This window comes from Ixodes scapularis, unplaced genomic scaffold, assembly GCF_016920785.2.
Source record: "Ixodes scapularis isolate PalLabHiFi unplaced genomic scaffold, ASM1692078v2 PGA_scaffold2__306_contigs__length_199485367, whole genome shotgun sequence".
NCBI classification, from domain to species: Eukaryota; Metazoa; Arthropoda; class Arachnida; order Ixodida; family Ixodidae; genus Ixodes; species Ixodes scapularis.
This window is the reverse complement of record NW_024609857.1, coordinates 33624971-33643971: the sequence shown is the minus strand read 5'-3', so window position 1 is coordinate 33643971 and position 19001 is coordinate 33624971. Positions and strand designations below refer to the sequence as shown.

At 45.5% G+C, this 19001-nt stretch overlaps 2 protein-coding genes across 2 annotated transcripts; both read left to right on the top strand.

Moving 5' to 3' along the window:
* The first annotated feature begins 3657 nt into the window (after positions 1-3657).
* On the top strand, positions 3658-7823 carry LOC8053545 (DNA repair protein RAD50). Its single transcript, XM_029993081.4, has one exon. It carries the CDS (start codon positions 3811-3813, stop codon positions 7726-7728), a length of 3918 nt encoding a protein of 1305 aa, XP_029848941.2. The 5' UTR covers positions 3658-3810; the 3' UTR covers positions 7729-7823.
* A 2797-nt stretch (positions 7824-10620) lies between these two features.
* Positions 10621-18870, top strand: LOC8053544 (ribosome production factor 2 homolog). The gene is made up of 9 exons (XM_002433365.3): positions 10621-10784; positions 11005-11137; positions 11237-11274; positions 11367-11406; positions 12338-12496; positions 13241-13340; positions 14451-14553; positions 17686-17830; positions 18594-18870. Exons 1-9 carry the CDS (start codon positions 10762-10764, stop codon positions 18801-18803), a joined length of 951 nt encoding a protein of 316 aa, XP_002433410.2. The 5' UTR covers positions 10621-10761; the 3' UTR covers positions 18804-18870.
* The last annotated feature ends 131 nt before the right edge of the window (positions 18871-19001 follow it).

Below are 19001 nucleotides of genomic sequence, written 5' to 3'. Positions count from 1 at the left end.
GTGAAACCGGAGAGGTCAAGAGCGGAAGAATTGCTTGAGTGTTGACGTGCTATGTGGCATCAACAGCAGAGGCCTGCCATTAAAAAAAAAAAAGAAGAATACTAGTTTGTAGTTTCTTTGCTGGACGTGACGTCACGACAACTGACGGCAGCGATTGACTGGCAGAGTGATGTAGATTCTTTTGGGGACAATTTGCTAATGAATTCATAACCTGACATCAAATGTAGTTTCTAAACATGGCAGATATAATCAGGCCAGTTTCCGTCCACAATGCTGCCGCCTAGTCTGTCGCACAGATTATTTCCGTTGCTAAGGGGCAATTGGGGCTTTATGTAAACATAGGCTGGACGTGCGTGTAGGAAAAATAACATGAATGACCGACCACATCATTTACTCTTCCAACATATTGCAAAAAAACAAAATAAGAAAACCGACAAGTCAACATTTTTTTTTTGTTTTTTCCTCATTTTTAGTGGCTGTCGTGTAACATCGAAGTATAAGTACCGAGTAAAATAAAACTAAAGAAAAAGTACATGATGTAAGGTGTACATGAACTCTATAGATATAATACCAGTCCCAATGGTTTAGCAAAGAAGCCAGTCTTCTCAGAAAACCCCCTCTCTCACTTGAGTCCGTTTTCTAATATTTGAATCTTAAAAAGAAGTTGCCCCGAAAAAGCGGCAGAAAATGCACAAAACAAAGTGACAGTGCCTAAAAAGGTCACACCTGCCTTTTCACATGGCTCTCAGAACTACATGCAGTGCAGGACGCAGAACGCAGAACGGTACCCATGGGCTAGCTGCAGTTGTAACCCAGTGCTTGTAGTATATCGCAGCTGCTTGGAAGGGAGAGAGGCCACCTCCCTCATGCCGTGGTACCGGGAAAAGCAATATTAAAGAGCCGCAGGCGTCGAGCACCTTGTATTTCTGTGCATCCACAATGCTATTCTGGGACAGCAAGGACAGAAAACTTCAGTAACACAGTGAACAAAAAAGAGACCAAAAGAGTAGGCATGCAGGCGAGCGTGAATTGTAGACACAGCTAAAACTCAAAGCACAAGGAAGCAGAAACAGGGCACATGAAGAGGCCTTTCGACTTCCTTGCATGTCGGGTTTGAGTCTCGTACCGGGTAGTAAGAAGCAACAATACTGGTTCCCTAGCCTTTCCTGTCTCAAGAAGCCTTGGAACAAAGATATCCTACTCGTCATTCATCTCGTTTTCTCTTCTCGGGCAGATTAAAGTGCACGCTGCAGCAGCAAACTGCCTCGAAGGGGCTCGACTCACACTCCTAAGAGAATGATTGGCAAGCAATTTCTCCATTGTGTACTATGTGCATTCTATGTTTTAAAGGGGAACTCCGGCATTTTCTTCATTGTCCCCGATTTGCCTAAAAACTTGCTAAAGACATCAACAAACATCGCTGAAATAGTAACCGAAATATCTTGCCGAAATAGCTTTTTTTCGCAAAGTCACAGAATTTACAATTTTGGTCATCATTGTGTTTTTCAAAGTGAAAAGCTCTACTGGCAACATTGAAATTGAGACGTCATGGGAAGGCAAAGGTTCACTCTTAGGGCTGTAGACTTTGTTCACAACTGATCACAAACAAGTTTCATGGTGTGAAAAGAACGCTTTGGAAGGTCGCCCCAAATCCCACCCAGCAGCACGAAACAAATGCTCGGCATAGTTCATTTCTACACAGCCGCTCGAACCGTGAGCCCGTCATCCTGTGACACAAGCACGTAACTAGAGGGGGTTCATGGAGCCCGGCCCGGCCCGCCCCGCCGCTGCCGCCCCCCGCCCCCAAAAACAAAATCCTGGCTATGTGCCTGCGTGACGTCACGGCAATGAAAAGCACAAGTATATTTCAATCTTGGATTGGCATCATACACGACAGTGGTAGGAACATTACTTGTGTCGAGCTAGAGAAGCCATATTGGGGGCTACCCCAGCTACGTCCACACTGGCTTTCATGGCAGTTATGTGCAATGCAGACAGCTTTCACTATTTCAACCGAGTGCCTAGGCAAACACAGAAGCAGCCACATAAGACAATCAGGAAAAGACGCCGAGTTGTACAGGCTAACTAGGAAGGACATAGTGCAGCGAGCTACCTAGTCCAGGCTATTCCTCTGAGAAATGCAGTCGGTGGAAATGTAGGTCAGTCATTCCCGCCATTAATTTAGGTAACTAATGCCAGCATTACACTATTTTGTATATTTCTCTACTGCAACGCTAGTCATTCGCAGCAGAAACAACGCCCCAAACTAAAAAGAAGTCTCGTTGCATTGTTAACACAGACATCAAGTCCATTATTGAATGAAAACACAGTGCAGTGGTGATTACCATCAGCACAGCCTTGCCACTGGCACTGCTGTCCCTCGGGTGGCACATGCACGACATGGCCTGCAAGCCATATACATCCCTAAAAGAAAGCTGCATAGGATGCACTTACCGTGGCTAGCGTCGCCACCCAGCGAGCTTGCACAAACCCTCTGCATGGCACGCAGTGCTGTTCAGAACAGAGCGGCACTGGCTAGCCAGTTAATGCGAAGGCTTGTAGTGTCCTGCTGCTGCCTTGGCAAAGCTGCAAGTCACCTCTTTCACGCCTTGTGGTGCCCATCAGCTTCAAAAGAAACGGTGTTGAATCGCGACCAGCTATAACCTGTCGCACAAGGGAGAAAAGGGTGTGAATGTGCAGACTCCTATCTGTTTGCTTTTGTCTAGCGTGTGAGTTTTGTTTGAGAAGAAAACAACAATGACACTTCTTTCACAGTAATATGCAAAACAAAAACGAGAACGGCTCGGTTATTAATAAGTTGTGTGCAGCAGAGGCACGGGTGCGAGGGCGTAGCTCCGCAGAATTGTTCTTTTTGCACGGCTGCTCGTGCAAAAAGGGCGCTTTTGTGCTCGGGCCTGTGCCTTTTCTGCACACAACCTATGTTACAGAGTGTATAGCACGCCTTCGAGCACTCGCGTGCGGCGAGAAATCCATCATATACAAGGTACGATCGCAGGAAACCTCGCAGGGGTGCAGGAAGCTGCAAGTGCACGGTGCACCAGAATGTAACACTAGAGGTGGTGATAGAATTTCAGTTTGAGAATATGACGTTACTTGGGTCAAAATATAGAAACGAAAAACGTAACTGCCTTACCGGCTGATGATAAGGGCCATCGGAGCACGACCAACTATTTGTTGTGATCGGGGCATTCGATTGGACGCGGGTTGGTAAAGATTTGAAAAACACGAAAGAATAAAACATGTAGGGACGAAGACAGGCAGCGCAGTTCTTTGTCGACATGAAATAAGATCAAGCACTTTATTCTGTCGGATCAAATAGTTTTGTTGAATTAGGTTTAGCTCGCAAGTCAGCCGTTCTTCGGCGGGCTTTCAGCTTTCTGCGATGGTTGTTTTAATCGTGAACGCAGGCTCAAACAATGTAGGCAGCGGCGCCAAATCTCACCTTTCGTTCGACGACGGTTCGTCAGGCACGATGTTTCCGATGTTTCTCCGGGCGTTGAGGAGACAGCGTCTGTTTCCGTGCTCCTATTGGTTGTGACGTCACCAAATTTCATCCAATAAAGTGCGCGCCGAAGTTTTCTCTAGTCGCCGGTCTCCAACAAGCAACACTGGCAAACGTTTAAGCCACCCTATCCATATCCACATCCATATCCACTCCACGCTGAACTCCCCGAATTTGGCGCCATTTGGTACGGGAAAAACATGACAGAGAAAACTCTCCAGTAGGCTTTTGAAAGTAGCAGCGGCTGCTGAAAATCTCGATCGGTTGAGCGACTTGTCGGCCTCGCCATGTCTATGCTAGAAAAGTTGCAAATCCAAGGCATTCGGAGCTTCGGACCGACCGACGCCAACAAGCAGATGATGTCGTTTTTCTCTCCGCTGACCCTCATCCTCGGCAGCAACGGTACGGGCAAGACGACCATCATCGAATGCCTGCGCAACGCGACAACGGGCGACCTTCCCCCCGGCCAGGGCAAGGTATTCATCCACGACCCGAAGTTGAACCACGAGACGGAGGTCAACGCCTCGATCAAGCTGAGGTTTCAAGACGTCAGAGGCGAACCGTACGTTGTGAATCGGCTCTTTCTACTGAAACAGAACAAGAACAACACGACCTTTAAAACGGTCGACGCAAATATCGTCCATCGGGACCAGGAGGGCAACAAGACGACTGCCACCTCTAAGTGCTGCGACATCAACGCTACCGTCGTCGAACTCTTGGGCGTTCCTCGCGCCATTTTGGAGAATGTGATCTTCTGCCACCAGACTGACTCCAACTGGCCGCTGTCGGAAGGCCAGACACTCAAGACCAAATTCGACAACATCTTCGCCGCCACACAGTACATCAAGGCGCTCGAAAATATTCGTAAGCTGCGGCTGGAGTACAACCAGGGCATCAAGCTGCTCAGCGAGAGCACAAAGTACCTCAAGGCCAACAAGGAGAAGGCAGACGAGTACGAAGAGGAGATCGCCAAGGATGAGAGGAAGCTCGCCGACTGCATCGGGACGCTGCAAGACATAGAGACCAAGCTCGAACCAGTGCACCTCGAATGGAAAGAGATGGAGAAGAAGGAAGACGAGGCGCGTAACTTCCACAGCAAGCTCTCCTCGGAGAGAGACCAACTTGATTACACCAGGAATGAGATACAGCGCATCACCCGAAACCTAAAGGAGGTATACCCAGGATCGACTGAAGAGCTCAAGCAAGACATTGAAAACTTTGAGTCCAAGCTGCTCGAGGACAAGACATCGCTCGACAAGCACAAGAAAGAACTGCAAAAGCTTTGCTCGCAAATGAGCGATGTAGCTGAAGAACAGGAGAAGCTGCTGCCCGCTCTAGGTCGTCTGGAGAGTGAGAGGACAGCGGTGGAGGAGACCTCCCGTAAAGTGGAACGAAAGTCTGAGAGCTTGAACCAGAAGCTGTCTCTGGGAGTTACCCTATGCCGAGAGGACTCGCTAGAGAAAAAGGTATCTCTCGTAGTGTCTTGCCTTGACAACAGGGTGAGTGACCTTCAGCTCAACTTTGAAACGACGAAGGAGAAGCGTGAAGCTCACGAGAAAAGTCTGCAGGACAGCATAGACTCTGTGCGAGAGTGGAAATCCAAATCTGAGCAGAAGCGGGAGTCGACGCAGAAGCAAATTGCCGACAACCAAAAAAAGATCATGGTGATTCGTAAAGAACTGCTGCAAGCTGAAGGTTATTGTTCTGAAATCAGGGAACTCGAGGCAGAAATTGGAAAATTTGAGGATCAACTTGCGTCCCTGGAGAGGGAGCTTCCTAGTGACCAGCTCAAGGACAAGATTGCGGACAAGCAGAGATCGAAAGACGAAATCACTGATAAGCTGGAAAACCTCAACAGGGAGCTCGCAAGTGCACAGAAGTTCAGCAAAGAGCAGTCTGAGCTTGAGCACATTAGGCAAGAGTTGAGTGAAAAGATTAAGTCGCTCGAGCAAGCTAAAGTTGAAAGTGAGCACAAGTTCATGGAGCTCCTGGGAACTTTTCCGGCCTCAGATTATGCTAAACAAGTAAACGAAAAAATTTCATCCCTCGGCTCCGAAGTGAGTTCACTTCGCGACAGTGTCACCAAGTTGCGGACGACGGAAAGCTCCCTGGAAACGAAGCTAAAAATGCTGGAAGATGATCTCAAGAAAAAAGAAAAGGAGCTTGATAAAAGCAGAAAGAAGGTTGTCAGTGTGTGTGGTTCGGAAAACTTGGATGCCAGCATCCAGCAGTTGAAGCTCGAGATGACGAAAATGCGTGACGAGAAGGGCTTCATCACAGGAAGCGCATTCATGTTTCGGAAGTACATTGAACGCATGAGACAGACCCCCTGCTGTCCTCTGTGCAAGAGGCACTTCGAAGAGCTGGAGTTAGTCAACAGGCTTATTGAAGATCTGGAAAAAAAGATGAGAATTCTTCCTGAAGAGCTGAACAAAAAGACCAGAGAAATTGATGACAGAGAACACAAGTTCAACGACATGCAAAGGTTAAAGGGAGAAGAAGAGAAGATGTCGAAGCTGAAGAACAATGAGTTGCCCGAGGTGAAGGCGAAAATTCTCAATGCAACAACCGAGCGTGACAGGTTGATCAGCTTAAAAGCAAGCAAGGAAGAGCAACTTGACATGAAGATCTTTGATTTGGAGATGGCCCGGTCTCTCTTGGGCGAAGCCGAGACAATGGATCGGCTGTCTCGGGAAAGAGATGTGCTTCGCCGTCAGCTAGACAGCAAATCTCCAAATGTCCAACGACTCAAGCAAGGTCGAACCATGGAAAACATTATGGCAGAGATTCGAGACCTCAATGGTCAGGCAAGAGAGCTGGAGTCAACCATGCTTGATTACCGTGCAAAGCAGGACCAATACCACAGCTTGGGAATGTCTCTGAATGCTGCTCGCAGTAAGAAGCTGCAGCTAGAATCCAAGAAGAAGGAAGAGTCTCGTCTCAGGAAACAGAAGACGGAGCTGGAATCGGAAAGTGAGAACCTCAAATTGTTTCTTGACCCACTGATGAAGGAGAAGGAAGAACTTCAGAAGGAACTTCAAAAGGCAGTCTGGGCCAAGGAGAGTGCTGTCAACGAAACTCGGCGTTTGTTAGAGGATTTGCGGTCGGAACTAAGTGTACGAGTACTCGAACGGGAGGACCTGAAGAAGCACTTCGACAAGGTTCAGGAATACTTCCAGAGCAATAATCCTGAAGAGCTGCAGGATGTAAGAAAAAAGCTGGATGACCTCAAAGGGGAAATTGAACATCTTCAGCTGGTTAGAGACGAAAAAACAGCACTCATCGACACTCTGGAAAAGAAGCTGTCTAGGCAAGAGCTGAGGGAGCGTGAGCTGAAGGATAACCTTCACCTGCATATGCTTCAAGTGCAGAGCGAGCAGCACAAAGTGAAGATTGATGAAATCAAGAATCAGATGAGAAGCTCGGGCCTTGTCAATTTGGAATCGGAAAAGAAAAAGATTGGCGAGAAAATCAACAAGCTTCGAGGTGACAGGAACTTCTCGGAGAGCAAGAAAGGAGAACTCAAGGTTAAGATTGATGCAGCGAGACGAGAGCTGAGTGGTCATTTCAAGGATGCTAAAAAGAAGTATATGACAGCTCTTTGTGAGAAAAGTGTGAAGGATTATATCAGCAAGGACCTGGACATGTATTACAGGGCAGTCAACTTTGCTGTTCTCAAGTACCATGAACAGAAAATGAAGGACATCAACAAAGTCATCAAGCAGCTTTGGCAGGACACCTACAGCGGGGATGACATTGACTATGTCCAAATCCGGACAGATGCGGATGAAAAGGGCTTGGAGAATTCTAGAAGAGCCTACAACTACCGTGTCGTGATGATGAAAGGAAGAATTGAACAGGACATGAGAGGCCGCTGCAGCGCAGGCCAGAAGGTGCTGGCGTCCCTCATCATTCGATTGGCATTGGCCGAAACCTTTTGCCAGAGCTGTGGGATCCTGGCACTCGACGAGCCTACAACCAACCTAGACCGGAGCAACATAAAGGGCCTGGCGCTTTCTCTGGCGAAGATAGTAGAGGCCAGGATGCGCCAGCGCAACTTCCAGATGATTGTCATCACGCATGACGAAGAGTTTCTTCGCCTTCTGAGCCAAAGGATTTCGGTGGCAGAGTATTTCTACAAGGTTGAGAAGACAGACATGGGCTACTCCAAGCTTCAGAAGGCTCGCCTGGGAACGATTATGTAGCCTTATGAGCCGCAAGATCATCTTTCCCTAAAACGTGTTATGGTGCGTTACTTTTTGCAAGTTTTGATATTTAAATAAAATAAAACGTTCCACTTTTCGTGCTTTCTTATTTGGCATAAGGAATTTTGGAAGAGCTGTTTCAGGACACAAGTCACGTGAAGACATTTAGCTTTTGTTTCTCTCATTCTTTGCCTAACTGCACATCTTGCTGGGCAGAACAAATACGGAAGCCCTGATAGTCCGTTGCAGATAATTAATAGGAATGAATTTTAGACCAGTCTCCGAAATCCAAATGCAGGCTCTTGGCATCGGTGCTGCTCTTGGAGCTTCATGACTATGCATGTTTCAGAATTAAAGAGCGAGTGGGTGTCGTCGTTATAATAATGGCCGATAACTTTAGAAGAAAACGAAAACTGTATTTACACTGATAAATTAAACGTATAAATATTTACAGTTGAAGATTCTCAGTCAGTTCATGGCGTTCGTCTGGTTCGATCCGTCCTGTTCGATCCGATTGCTTGCCTTTCGCTGGCGTTCAGCTCGTTCCGTTCACTGTCGGACGATCAACAGGCGTTCCGTTCGTTCCGTTCACTGTTTGGCGTTCAGCTGGCGTTCCGTTCGCTGATCACTGTGGCGTTCCGCCCGTTCCGTTCGCGATCAGTCTTGTGTTCCGCCCGTTCAGCATCAATGTCTGTCCTCAATCTTCTTCTTTCTCTCTTGCTTTGTCACGTCGCCGAGATTTCTTTTTCTCGTCTTCTACCTTTTCGAACATAGTCACGCGCTCTCAGCTAAAAGCTGAACAGGTTTCACTCGCGAAGGCCGCAATCGCGGGTGTCACGGGTGAAGTGTAAATGAATGTTTTAGTTACTTTGCCCGCCGTATATAGTTCGCTTAATTTGTAACAATGCATTTCTGATGTTCCTGCACTACAATATGTGCAAAGGTTCCTAGAAAAACTGTCTTGCAAAAAGCGCAGCCCCCCCTTCTGTGTCATGGAGTCGACAGCAGAGGGATCGATGACCGAGTAGGCTAATGCACTCCTGCTGGAGCACGTGGAGCAAAAGCTCGCGCTGCAGAACTCGGGGATCCTGGGTTCACTCCCCACCTTTGCCCGTTTCGATCTGGACGAGCATCGTGCAGTCGTGCATCACTACTGCATGGTGCACGTTAAAGGCCCTAGGCTAGCGGTTGTACTGGCTAAATTGCTCATTTACGGCTGAGAGACAAGTTGCCAGTTAAGACAGACTAACTTCAGGCTGTATAAACCGTGGTCGTGGTATACACCAATATTGTATAAACATACACAAAGCACAACTCATGGAGTCGGCATAAACAAATACGGCGGCACCCATGAAACAGTGCAGACACTGGTTTGGTTAGTAACGTTGCTGTTCAGCAACGTTACTAAAGCACTCGGTTGAAAAACTCGCCGTTGAAACCTGGGCCACTGGCATCCACTGAGACCGAGCTAAATTAGAGTAATGTAATATAGGCTCTGCTTGCAGAGCCGCAAGCGAAGCATATACAGTTACTCTAAGCTAAATATGATAACAGCGCCACCCTTTAGCGTCGAGTTGAAACATGAAAGTTGCCTTATATGGCTACTGCCAAGGTCACTGAATGTTCCCAAAGTACCAAAACTCCAAAGAGGATAGAAGGGTAGGGGAGGGCAGGACGTCAGCCGTGTAACCTCCACAAGCCATGCTCCCTTGACGCCTTGCCTCTTTCTCATTTTCCTCCTTACTCTCCTCACTTATCAGGCAAATGTGACCACATCACATGACCGTAGCTAGCCTTCGATCTGGTAAAACCTACCGGCCGGAGCGCATGCAAGTCTGCAAGGAATCCTTCTACAATCAACCATCCATCTCACACGTGACGTGTCACGCACACCAATTGCCAGGGAGATCTATGGTCACGTTGGCCACAACATCGTGACTAGGCTTCACCTATATTGCAACGTGCCCCCCTCCTAGTACTATAACCTCCTTGCGAAACTCCCAGGTTCGAGGTGCCAAGATGGTGGCTTAATCGTTTTTCTTAACTATGGTCACCTTGAGCTTTCAGAAAGCATGTTTTTTACGTAAAAACAAACAAAAAAACACTTTCTCTAGGAACATTGGAGATTAGGTCCGTGATGTTTTATAAAATCTTTATAGTTTACAAGGTTTTGTGGCACAATTAAGTTTTTTCTTAGGTAGCACGTCCCGCGTTGGGTGCATCCTAATTTCGGAAGTAATTCAAGGCGCGTTCGCTTGGGAGACTTGGTTTGGCGTTTCTGAAACCGCCAAAATGGTCGATTAAAGGGATACTTCAACGAAATTTGAAATATGCCCGTCGTGTTCAAAAATAGATTGAACATGATCCACAATATCCGTAAATGACAATCGCACGTTTGTATCTTGAGCCTAACGGCTGTATGTTTCGCTATAAACAGCCCACTTTGGTAAACGCTCGTAGAGCTGCCAGCAGAGAAGACGTAACACCCACCGCAATCGTGGCATAGTTTGTCTCGGGACGAGCAAAGCTATGGTGAGGCTGACGTCGAGAGGATGGCCTAGTCGTTCCAGCCACCGAAGCGGCTGCCTTTGTACGAATTTAGAGTGACGGGTTAATCTTCTATAATCTTGTTGAGGGAGAATAGTGACTTCTGGGTCACACAAAAGGGATTCTCAGGAAGAGGGGAGTTCCTCCTTCCCCTCTTCTCTCGTCGTGCCCGGAAACGAGACAAGCATCGTCACTACCTGTCAAGGTTCCTAGACGGGCATTACAAACGAGGCGTTAGCGACATCCACCATGTGCTCTTTGGAAAAGGACATCCAACATGTGCTCTTTGGAAACGGTCTACCACAATTCTCTCAAATTCTTTACTGATTCCGTTGCCTAAGTACGGACCACGGGTGTGCGGGTACAGGTTTTCTTCACGGTAATTTATGCATTTTCTTAATTCGTCTGGAAACCTTAAAATTCAAATGTAATGAACGGCCACTCAGATCCAATCCAATCCACGGAACACGTGCTTTGCGTTGCAAGATGGCAGTAATTCCCGGTGTTGTGTAAGCCTTTCTTAATTTCTTTTTATAAATATCGCTTTGATGCCGCGTATCTATGTCTCGGGCGTGTTATATACATTTTCACTTTGTTAGTTCAAACTTGCGTTAATTCTGTTGTGTTTACGAGCACTGTTGAACCGGTCCATGGTGACAGTGTCAGATCGTGTTTGGCGTCTTCATGTGGATTGTTTTAACGGTTCTGATATTATGATCTGTCCCCCAGCAAACCTCGGACACAAAGAGGAAAACGCTTCCTTCAGAATCGTGAGTCCAAACTGGTTGAAAACACAAAAACGACGATATTTATTCGCGGCTCAAATGCCAACAGCAACGTCATCAAAGCCATGAAGAATATGGTGAGTTTACCCGACGTCCCCATTGGTCTAGCTCCTGAAATATTCGATAGCCTTAGCCGAATTAATATCACCGTAACTTAACTTTGATATTTGTTTCAGTGTTCCGTCAAGAGACCCCACTCAGTCTTCTTCAACAAGTAAGCGAACTTCTCAAGCGGCAATACGAAACTTGACTACAGGCGCTCGTTTTGCTTTGCTTGGCTTCTAATTTATTTTTCTTTATTTACAGAAAGAACGAAGTGAAGCCATTCGAGGACCAGACTCCTATTGTAAGGATTAGTTGCCTAATTTTAATGTTTTCCGTCGGGTTTCAGTCAGATTTCACGTTCGTTTCATTGGGGCTCTTTGGCCTGGCCAAGTGTTTTCTGTCGGACTCGTTACAGCATGTGCACGCTCTAAAGAATCACCTTAACTGTTATTTTACTCTTAAACAGTTAGTAGTTAATTTCCCGGCAGCCAGGAGAATAATTTCCCCGAAATTGTACCGGCAGTTGCCTCCCATTGGCCCATGGACAGCTCAGATTAGCTTTTTTCTCTAATGAGCCGCCCCAGACTGTTGCCTCGATGCGGCGTATATGGGTAGGCCCAGGTGGTTAACATTTTTGTTGAAGCGGCGTGTACGGGTGGGCCCAGGTAGGTTAACATTTTTGTAATGAGCCGCCACAGACTGCCACTGCAAAGCAACGTAAGCTCACCGTCGGGGGGTGGTTTAGCACGCGTCCCCTTTAAAACGTCGCTGTTCGCTAATTCGCTGTGAATGACGTTTTAGCGGATGCGTCCATGAAACGTGTTTCCACGAAATATTGGGAGAATAAGGGAGTCCGTATTCTACCGGCAGTTGTCACACATGATTTCAGACAGCCAATGGGAGGCGAATGCCGGTTGAATTTCGGGAAGTTATTTTCCCGGCTGCCAGGAGAATAGACACTGCCTAAACAATTATGCTTGTTTTCACCTCCAAAACTGTGGTTAACAAAGTGTGACTCCTCGTGGAGCCTTACTACTTTACCCTTTTATATGGCAAACTAAGATACTTGCATTTTCATTCAGATCACTTCTATGTTATTTCATTAAAACATATTTCATATCCAATAAATTTTCCTTGTTTTGACAACCAAATCTTGTAACAACTACTTTGCAGAAAGCATGAAGTGTTTAGACTGCCTAGCTTACCAAAAACTATTTTCTTTTTTACTTCAGGAATTCATGTCTAAGAAGAGTGATGCCTCACACTTTGTGTTTGGCTCACACTCCAAGAAGAGGCCAAACAATCTCGTTTTTGGCCGAACTTTCAATGGACACCTGTTGGACATGTTTGAGCTTGGAATGGACAGTTTCAAGTCTTTAGAAGATTTCAAGGTAGCTGTTTTGTCTCTTTGTATGTTAGGCGTGCAGTCGACCAATTTCACTGGGTTTGCTGCATGTGCACGATATTGTCATTATTGTCTCGGAGGTGACTACGCCATCATTTTAACAGTCTTTGCTTTTTAAACTAGTTCGATGCTTGTGCAGCTCTTCCAAGTGCTTTTAAAAGTTGACACATTTTTTTTTGAGCATGTAGTAAAATTATCTGCACTCCTCACAGGTATGACATTGTAACGGCTCCTCTTTCTAAATTCCTCAGCCCCCTGTGGTGGTGTAATGAACAGGGGCGGATGCTGGAGTTTCCTGAGGGGGGGGGGGGGGGGGGTCAGGTGTTGGTCAGCGTACCATTTGTTTAGGAACCCCCTCCCCCTCTCTCTCGTTTCACACCCTAAATTTAACACATGCAGAATTCAAGGGGGGGTCAGGACATTCGGACCCCCCCTCTAAGTCCGCCTCTGGTAATGAAACATTTGTTGACCATGCCCTAGCAGTTCGGAAGCATTTCAATGATTTGAATTTGCATAAGAGATTACATGCATACCACTGTTCGTTGTGTAAATTGGATATATACTTCTCAAACATGATAGGAACTTTAATTTTTAGCTCATGGTTTTGTTTATATTCAGGAATTCTTTTATCTCAGTCATTGAGAGGAAACTTATTTGTTTGCTCACTGTATTCGACTGTTTGCAATGCTTTGCTTGGGAGTGTATTTTACTATCCAGCATTTTTCTACAGGGGCCAAAGGTACCAGTAGGAACCAAACCAATGCTTGTATTTGCTGGCGAACAGTTTGAGCAGAACAAGGAGCTGGAACGGTTGAAAAACTATTTCATTGGTACGTGGGTCTAGGCCTTGTATCTCCCCGGTAACGTTTCAATGGTTTGATTAATATGGATTGTCACAAGCCTTCTGAAACAGGTTGGACATCATCACACTGTTTTAAATGAATGTTTCTGGGTGGCGAATGTTTATAAAATGTTAACCAAATTTTCCATGCCATATCGGATGCAATATTTCAGGTTGCTCTTGTGAATATGAGACCGATACAAACTATTGCTAAATCCTCAGTCGATATACAAAATAACAGATGCAGCGGAATGATAGCATAATTACTGTTTTGCTGGTCAATGTCAAAAGAAATGTGATATCAATTTACATATAAGTTTCATGCCAGATAGCCATCAAACTTGTTGAATGCATAAATTTTAAATCTCTTGAATTTATCACTTCAGAAGCTCTGAACAACAGTCTTCTGTATATATTATTATTATGAAATTACATTAAAGGGACACTAACACCCGCAAAAAAATTTTTTTTATTTTTTGCCAGGCGATTTATTATGGTGTCAGAAGACTACCCAATCAATATTTTGCTACATCGACACATATATTTTTAATAAAGTAAAAAAACGCAACTGCTCAAAACTGAAACCGAACTGGGGAGGAAGAAGAAATATAGAGGAGGAGAAAGTTACTGAAAGTCACGTAGCTGTGCAACATTTTTTTTTTTTCCCCAATCAACGTATTGGCAGTTTTTTAAAAGCCATAAAAATGGGTATCATATCTTTTGCGTTTTTGACGACCCTCGACTTTGATTATCTTTGGTAGTTGTGTCTGAACCATAGAAAACGGCATGTGACCATGGCGGAGAAAGTGAGCGCGACTCATACCAACCACTTCTCGATCGGCGGTCTTCGGTGGAAAGAAAATGAATTTCGAGACATAAATGGTGTTCTGGGTAGTTGCAGTCTCATATGCCATGTACAAATAAAAACCTTGGTGAGTATAATACGCTGTCAGTGTCCCTTTAATGCTGACAACCCACAATTTTAGAGAGGCCAGACAAAAACCGCTGCGCTGGTTCCTCCAAACTAGAGCAGCAATTTACTGTCTTCAAGTAGTCAAATGTTTGAGAACAGCTTTGTCTTGTTGATCAACCTCCGCAGACTTTTTCAAGGGTCCCGTGGCAGAGGCGGTCAGTCTACAGGGTCTGGAGCACGTCATCATGTTTACCGCTGTGGAGGATAAAGTCCTGCTGCGAAGCTACAGGTAAAGCTTTGTCTGAGCATCCTATGAACGTTGCTCGCTGCAGATGCTTGCCATACTGAAACTTACTAAGTCAAGTACTTTCTGCGGCTTTCAAATTCAGTGTTCTGACTTGTACACAAAATTGAAAGCACCTGGCAACTAACTGATGGTGTGCCATGCGGCGATTGAAGTAAATTAAATATAGATGGATACATGTTTGTTGTAGCCATTTGCAATCACTTTTTATGTACTGAAAAAGAATCTAGTTAGGATGCTGGCCACAAGTGAAGAAGTGGGGGGTTCAAATATACTATACCATTATTGTGCCTTTTTTATCTCAATTATTTTGTTGCCCAATTAAAATCTCATCAATTAGGTGACAGAAGTATTTAGTTACTCCTGTCAAATGAAAAAACCTTGAACATACATATTCTCAACCAAGAGCCGTTTGCTTACATATTCATCTTGTTTTGGAATATTGGGCATGACTGTAATTGAGTTGTCTGTACCTGTAAGTGTTTCATGCTGCTGTTAAAGGGGTCATATGAAGAAAATGTATCTGCCAGATTTCAGTTTCCTTCCATTCATTAAACCACAAAGACATTGGTTGCTAAGTATTCCAGTGAAATATTGTCTGCATTTTACAAAACCGTGCAGTTATTTTTGACTGCCTGAAACGACCATGTGACATTTTACTGCAGCATGAGCAACAAAACGTTGAAATAGCTAAGTAAAAAGGTTGAACAGATATAATACTTTATTTCATCTTCAAATAATAAATTGGGAGCGATAAGAAAATGAGTTATTTATTGGCGTTCTTATATTAGTTGTGCGTCTCTACATCTTGTGATTGCGATGCAGTTTCGGTTTCAAACACGTTTGGGTGTTGTGTCGTTTGGTAACAATCGTAACCACGCTGCTCGTCCCGCCACGGCTTGCATTTGCTGTGGAATACGGTTGTGGAGCCCGATTATGAACTAGAATTGCAATAAAACATAAGGCAAAGCAATAGAAAATTACGATCCCAGGAGGATTTGAACCCATAACTTTGTGAATATCAGTTGCAAGGAGGGACGTGTGCACAGAACCTGTTGACTATCAGCACATCCGGCTTGGGCCGTTTATTTTCACTGGTGTAGTCTTAGGACATGGTGTTTTTTCCCATGACTGGCTTTATGGTCATGAGTTTTCTGTAAATATTCCTTTACCACGATCTACATCAGCAGTAACTTGACATGCTGTTTCTCAGGTATGTAAAAGTGATTCAATTTGCTTATATTTCCAGCCTTCTCGCCCTTTTTCTGCGAGCGGGTTAGCAATTTTCTGGTCGAAGTGAGAACATATTTGTAGCTCATCATTCAACAATCGTATCGGGACGCGGCTCTACCGATCGAAGTTGCAAACGATTCCCTATACCTTTGCTCTGTAGCACGACATACGGTAGCACAAACTATTACCTCACGGTATCGGCGTACAGCTTGAAGCATAGAAGCCAATTGCAGTGTAATATAGTCGGTGATAGGTTAGGAGTGAAGTGGAAGCTCCTCCCACCCCTTTCCACATTAGTAGAGCGAACGCTGGAAGGGGACAACATGCTCTCCAGCGTTCGCTCTGCTAAAGTGGAAAGAGGAGGGTGAAGCTTCCCCTGAACACTTAAGCTGTCACCAAATCTTGCTGATCTGAGCATGATCGTTGACTTGCGTGCGGGACATCATTATGGCACCGCTGTTGGAGCTATATCTGATGCTCTGGCTTCGCCTATCAAGTCCAGTTTATGTCGGCAACTTGCTCAGACAACAAAATTTTCCCATTGACTACTTATTGCGACATGTTTGTAGAACTCGGAAGGAAGCTCCCCGGGAAATGAAAGTTATGTTTTCTACGCTAGTAAATAAATTTCGACGATGAAACGATTGAACGTGGGTTACATTATAAAGGATAAAAATTCCAAATAGACAAGTATCTCAGAATTTAGAAAAAGTCCGAGGACACCTAAGCACTTCTTATGAGTTCTGAATGCGAGATAATGAATGTCATTCTTCCACTCGCTTAATTCGTCTGCGGCGTAGTGGCGTGGACGGCCATATTTCGGTACTGCCGAGGTAACGGCCAACGGTCGGGAGTGCACTCGTGAAGTGGCCGCGCCACACTGAGCTCGGCCGTACAGCCTCTCCGGGGTTTGCCTGAGTGGGCTGTGCGGCCACTGCTCCCTCTTACCGGCGGCCGAGCTGCTGCATGCGCTGTGCCGCCATAGAGAGGGCTTCTCTGGTGGCATCCCTTTGAACTACGCCGCACGAGAGCCAATGGGAGCCTCGTTCCTTGACGCGCGCCAACCGATGGGAGCCTATCCATCAGATTTCTGCTACAGACGACATTGGGACAGGGGAAGGTGCCATTTGGTGTGGCTTCAAAGCTCATGACGTTGTTCACGCAATAAAACAGTAAATGCTTTCGCTTAAAAAAAAAAAAAACTTTCTTGACCCTTTTACTGTGCCCGAAGTGAAACTAGATAAATAAGGCGATAACACAGACCTGTTTCTTCTGGCTTTTGCATTGGCGACTGAAAGCAAATTGAAGATGCTATCTGAAGTTTTAAGGCTGGTCCACACATTTGCGTTGACCAAGATGCACTGCGTTGCATTGTGCAGCACAGCGCCTCCCCATTGGCTCGTTGCAAGTGTCACCGTAGCAACAGCTCGATGCAAGCAGAACGAGGCGCAAGAGGTTGCAGTTGCACTCGAACACAACGTGTAAACGACCCTTCAAGCCTCTTTGTGTGTGGGACATTTTAGCGGTGGCCCCATTTTGGCCCCTGGTAGCCCAGGGGCCATTTTGGTTCAGAGCCAAGCTGTCACTCTGTTTTCGAGAAACTCCAATCACCTAGGAACATTTGTTTGTTGTGCCTATTATCTTTGAGGTTGCTGCAGTAGTAAAAACACTTAAGAAGTTTCTTTATAAAGTGGATTTCAGATAAATATTGCAGCACATCGTACATTCTGTTCTAGCACTGCTTTGTTTTTTTGTGTGTTTTTTTATAAAAATCAAAATAAGTGCTTTGCTGTATCCATACCAAGAGGAGGTGTGGACCACAGAGAGAAGCTCTATCTGAGGTGGGCATTGTTTGAATTCTGAATTTTTGTTCCTATATTGCAGGGTGCTCATGAAGAAGTCTGGTACCAAGTTGCCAAGGGTAGAACTTGAGGAGATGGGTCCTCACCTCGACTTTTCTTTGAGACGGACAAAGATTGCTTCGGATGACCTGTTCAAGACAGCCAGGAGACAGCCTAAGCAAAACAAGGTACTGGCAGTTGTGGGCTGATTCAGAACCCCTTACCTTGTTATTTATTTTTGTTCTAGTAGCCCTTTAGGCCTTTCGACGCTATGGCGCATCACCATTGTATAACATCATTTATAGCTTGACCGTGCCCGCTTATGATGGTGACTTGCCTTGTGGCACATGCACTGGCTTTATTAATCGGAAGAAGTCGCAAGACAAGTACTGAAAAACCCCTCATTTTCGTGGCCCCTATTTATTGCAAATGGGTCACAGGGGACATATTCGCAGCCACTAAATTTTGCAAATCCCGGACGCCTGCATTGAAACTCTTAAGGACTGAAATTTTCACGTGCCCTTAAATATCCCGAATTTTTCAATTCGCGTAATTCACGAAAATCAAGGGCTCGCAAACATTAAGGGTTTTACAGTAACCGTACGCTTCGCAAACGAGCGAGATTGTGTTCACTTGTCCCGTGACAAACACTTTGGCTCGCTTGCGTTGTGCAAAACAGAATCTTTCAATTTTCCAGGCAAACAAAAATGCTTGTTATTGGCTGGAGTGGTTAAGCAATGAGTAGATTTGTCAGGAACCTTACCATTCCTTTTTAATCAGCATTGTGTCCCATGTTGGTTCTAAACTGTTTCCTTCCCCCGTTTGCCCAACCTGAGGATTCTGCATCAGCCGTGTATAGTCATCACAACTACTGATCGCTACTTCTAGAATGCAAGATCCATATTGAAATCGGAAGGAGTGCTCTTTTACATCTTTGCTCTTGTGTTCCAGGTGACTAAGAAGAAGAACGTCGAGAAGACTGCCTTGGGAAGCACACTGGGACGCATCCACATGGAGAGGCAGGACTTTGGTCAATTGCAGACGAGAAAGCTGAAGGGTCTCAAGAAGACTCCAGAGCAGAGGAAGGAAGCCAAGGCGGCCAAGAAGGCGGCAGCGGCGCTGGAGTCCCAGCCAAAAGACATAGAAATGGCCGACGAGTAAGACGCAACTCAGCTTGGATCCCTGTTCTTTGCTGCACCTTGTAAATACATGCCATCGTAACAAGCAAGCTGATTTCGTCTGTTCTCAATGGAACCTGTTTGTTGTTGGATGGGTACGGGTAAACATGCGCCGACCCTATTTTTGGTATTTCATTGGTTCTTTTGTCCTTGTATATTGGAAACGGTCCACTCGCATACT

Coding starts and splice junctions, on each gene's coding strand:
- LOC8053545 (XM_029993081.4), top strand. CDS start 3,811: ATGTCTATGCTAGAAAAGTTGCAAATCCAAGGCATTCGGAGCTTCGGA.
- LOC8053544 (XM_002433365.3), top strand. CDS start 10,762: ATGGCAGTAATTCCCGGTGTTGT. Junction 10,785..11,004: donor GCAGTAATTCCCGGTGTTGT/GTAAGCCTTTCT, acceptor TCTGTCCCCCAG/CAAACCTCGGACACAAAGAG. Junction 14,554..17,685: donor GTCCTGCTGCGAAGCTACAG/GTAAAGCTTTGT, acceptor CCTATATTGCAG/GGTGCTCATGAAGAAGTCTG.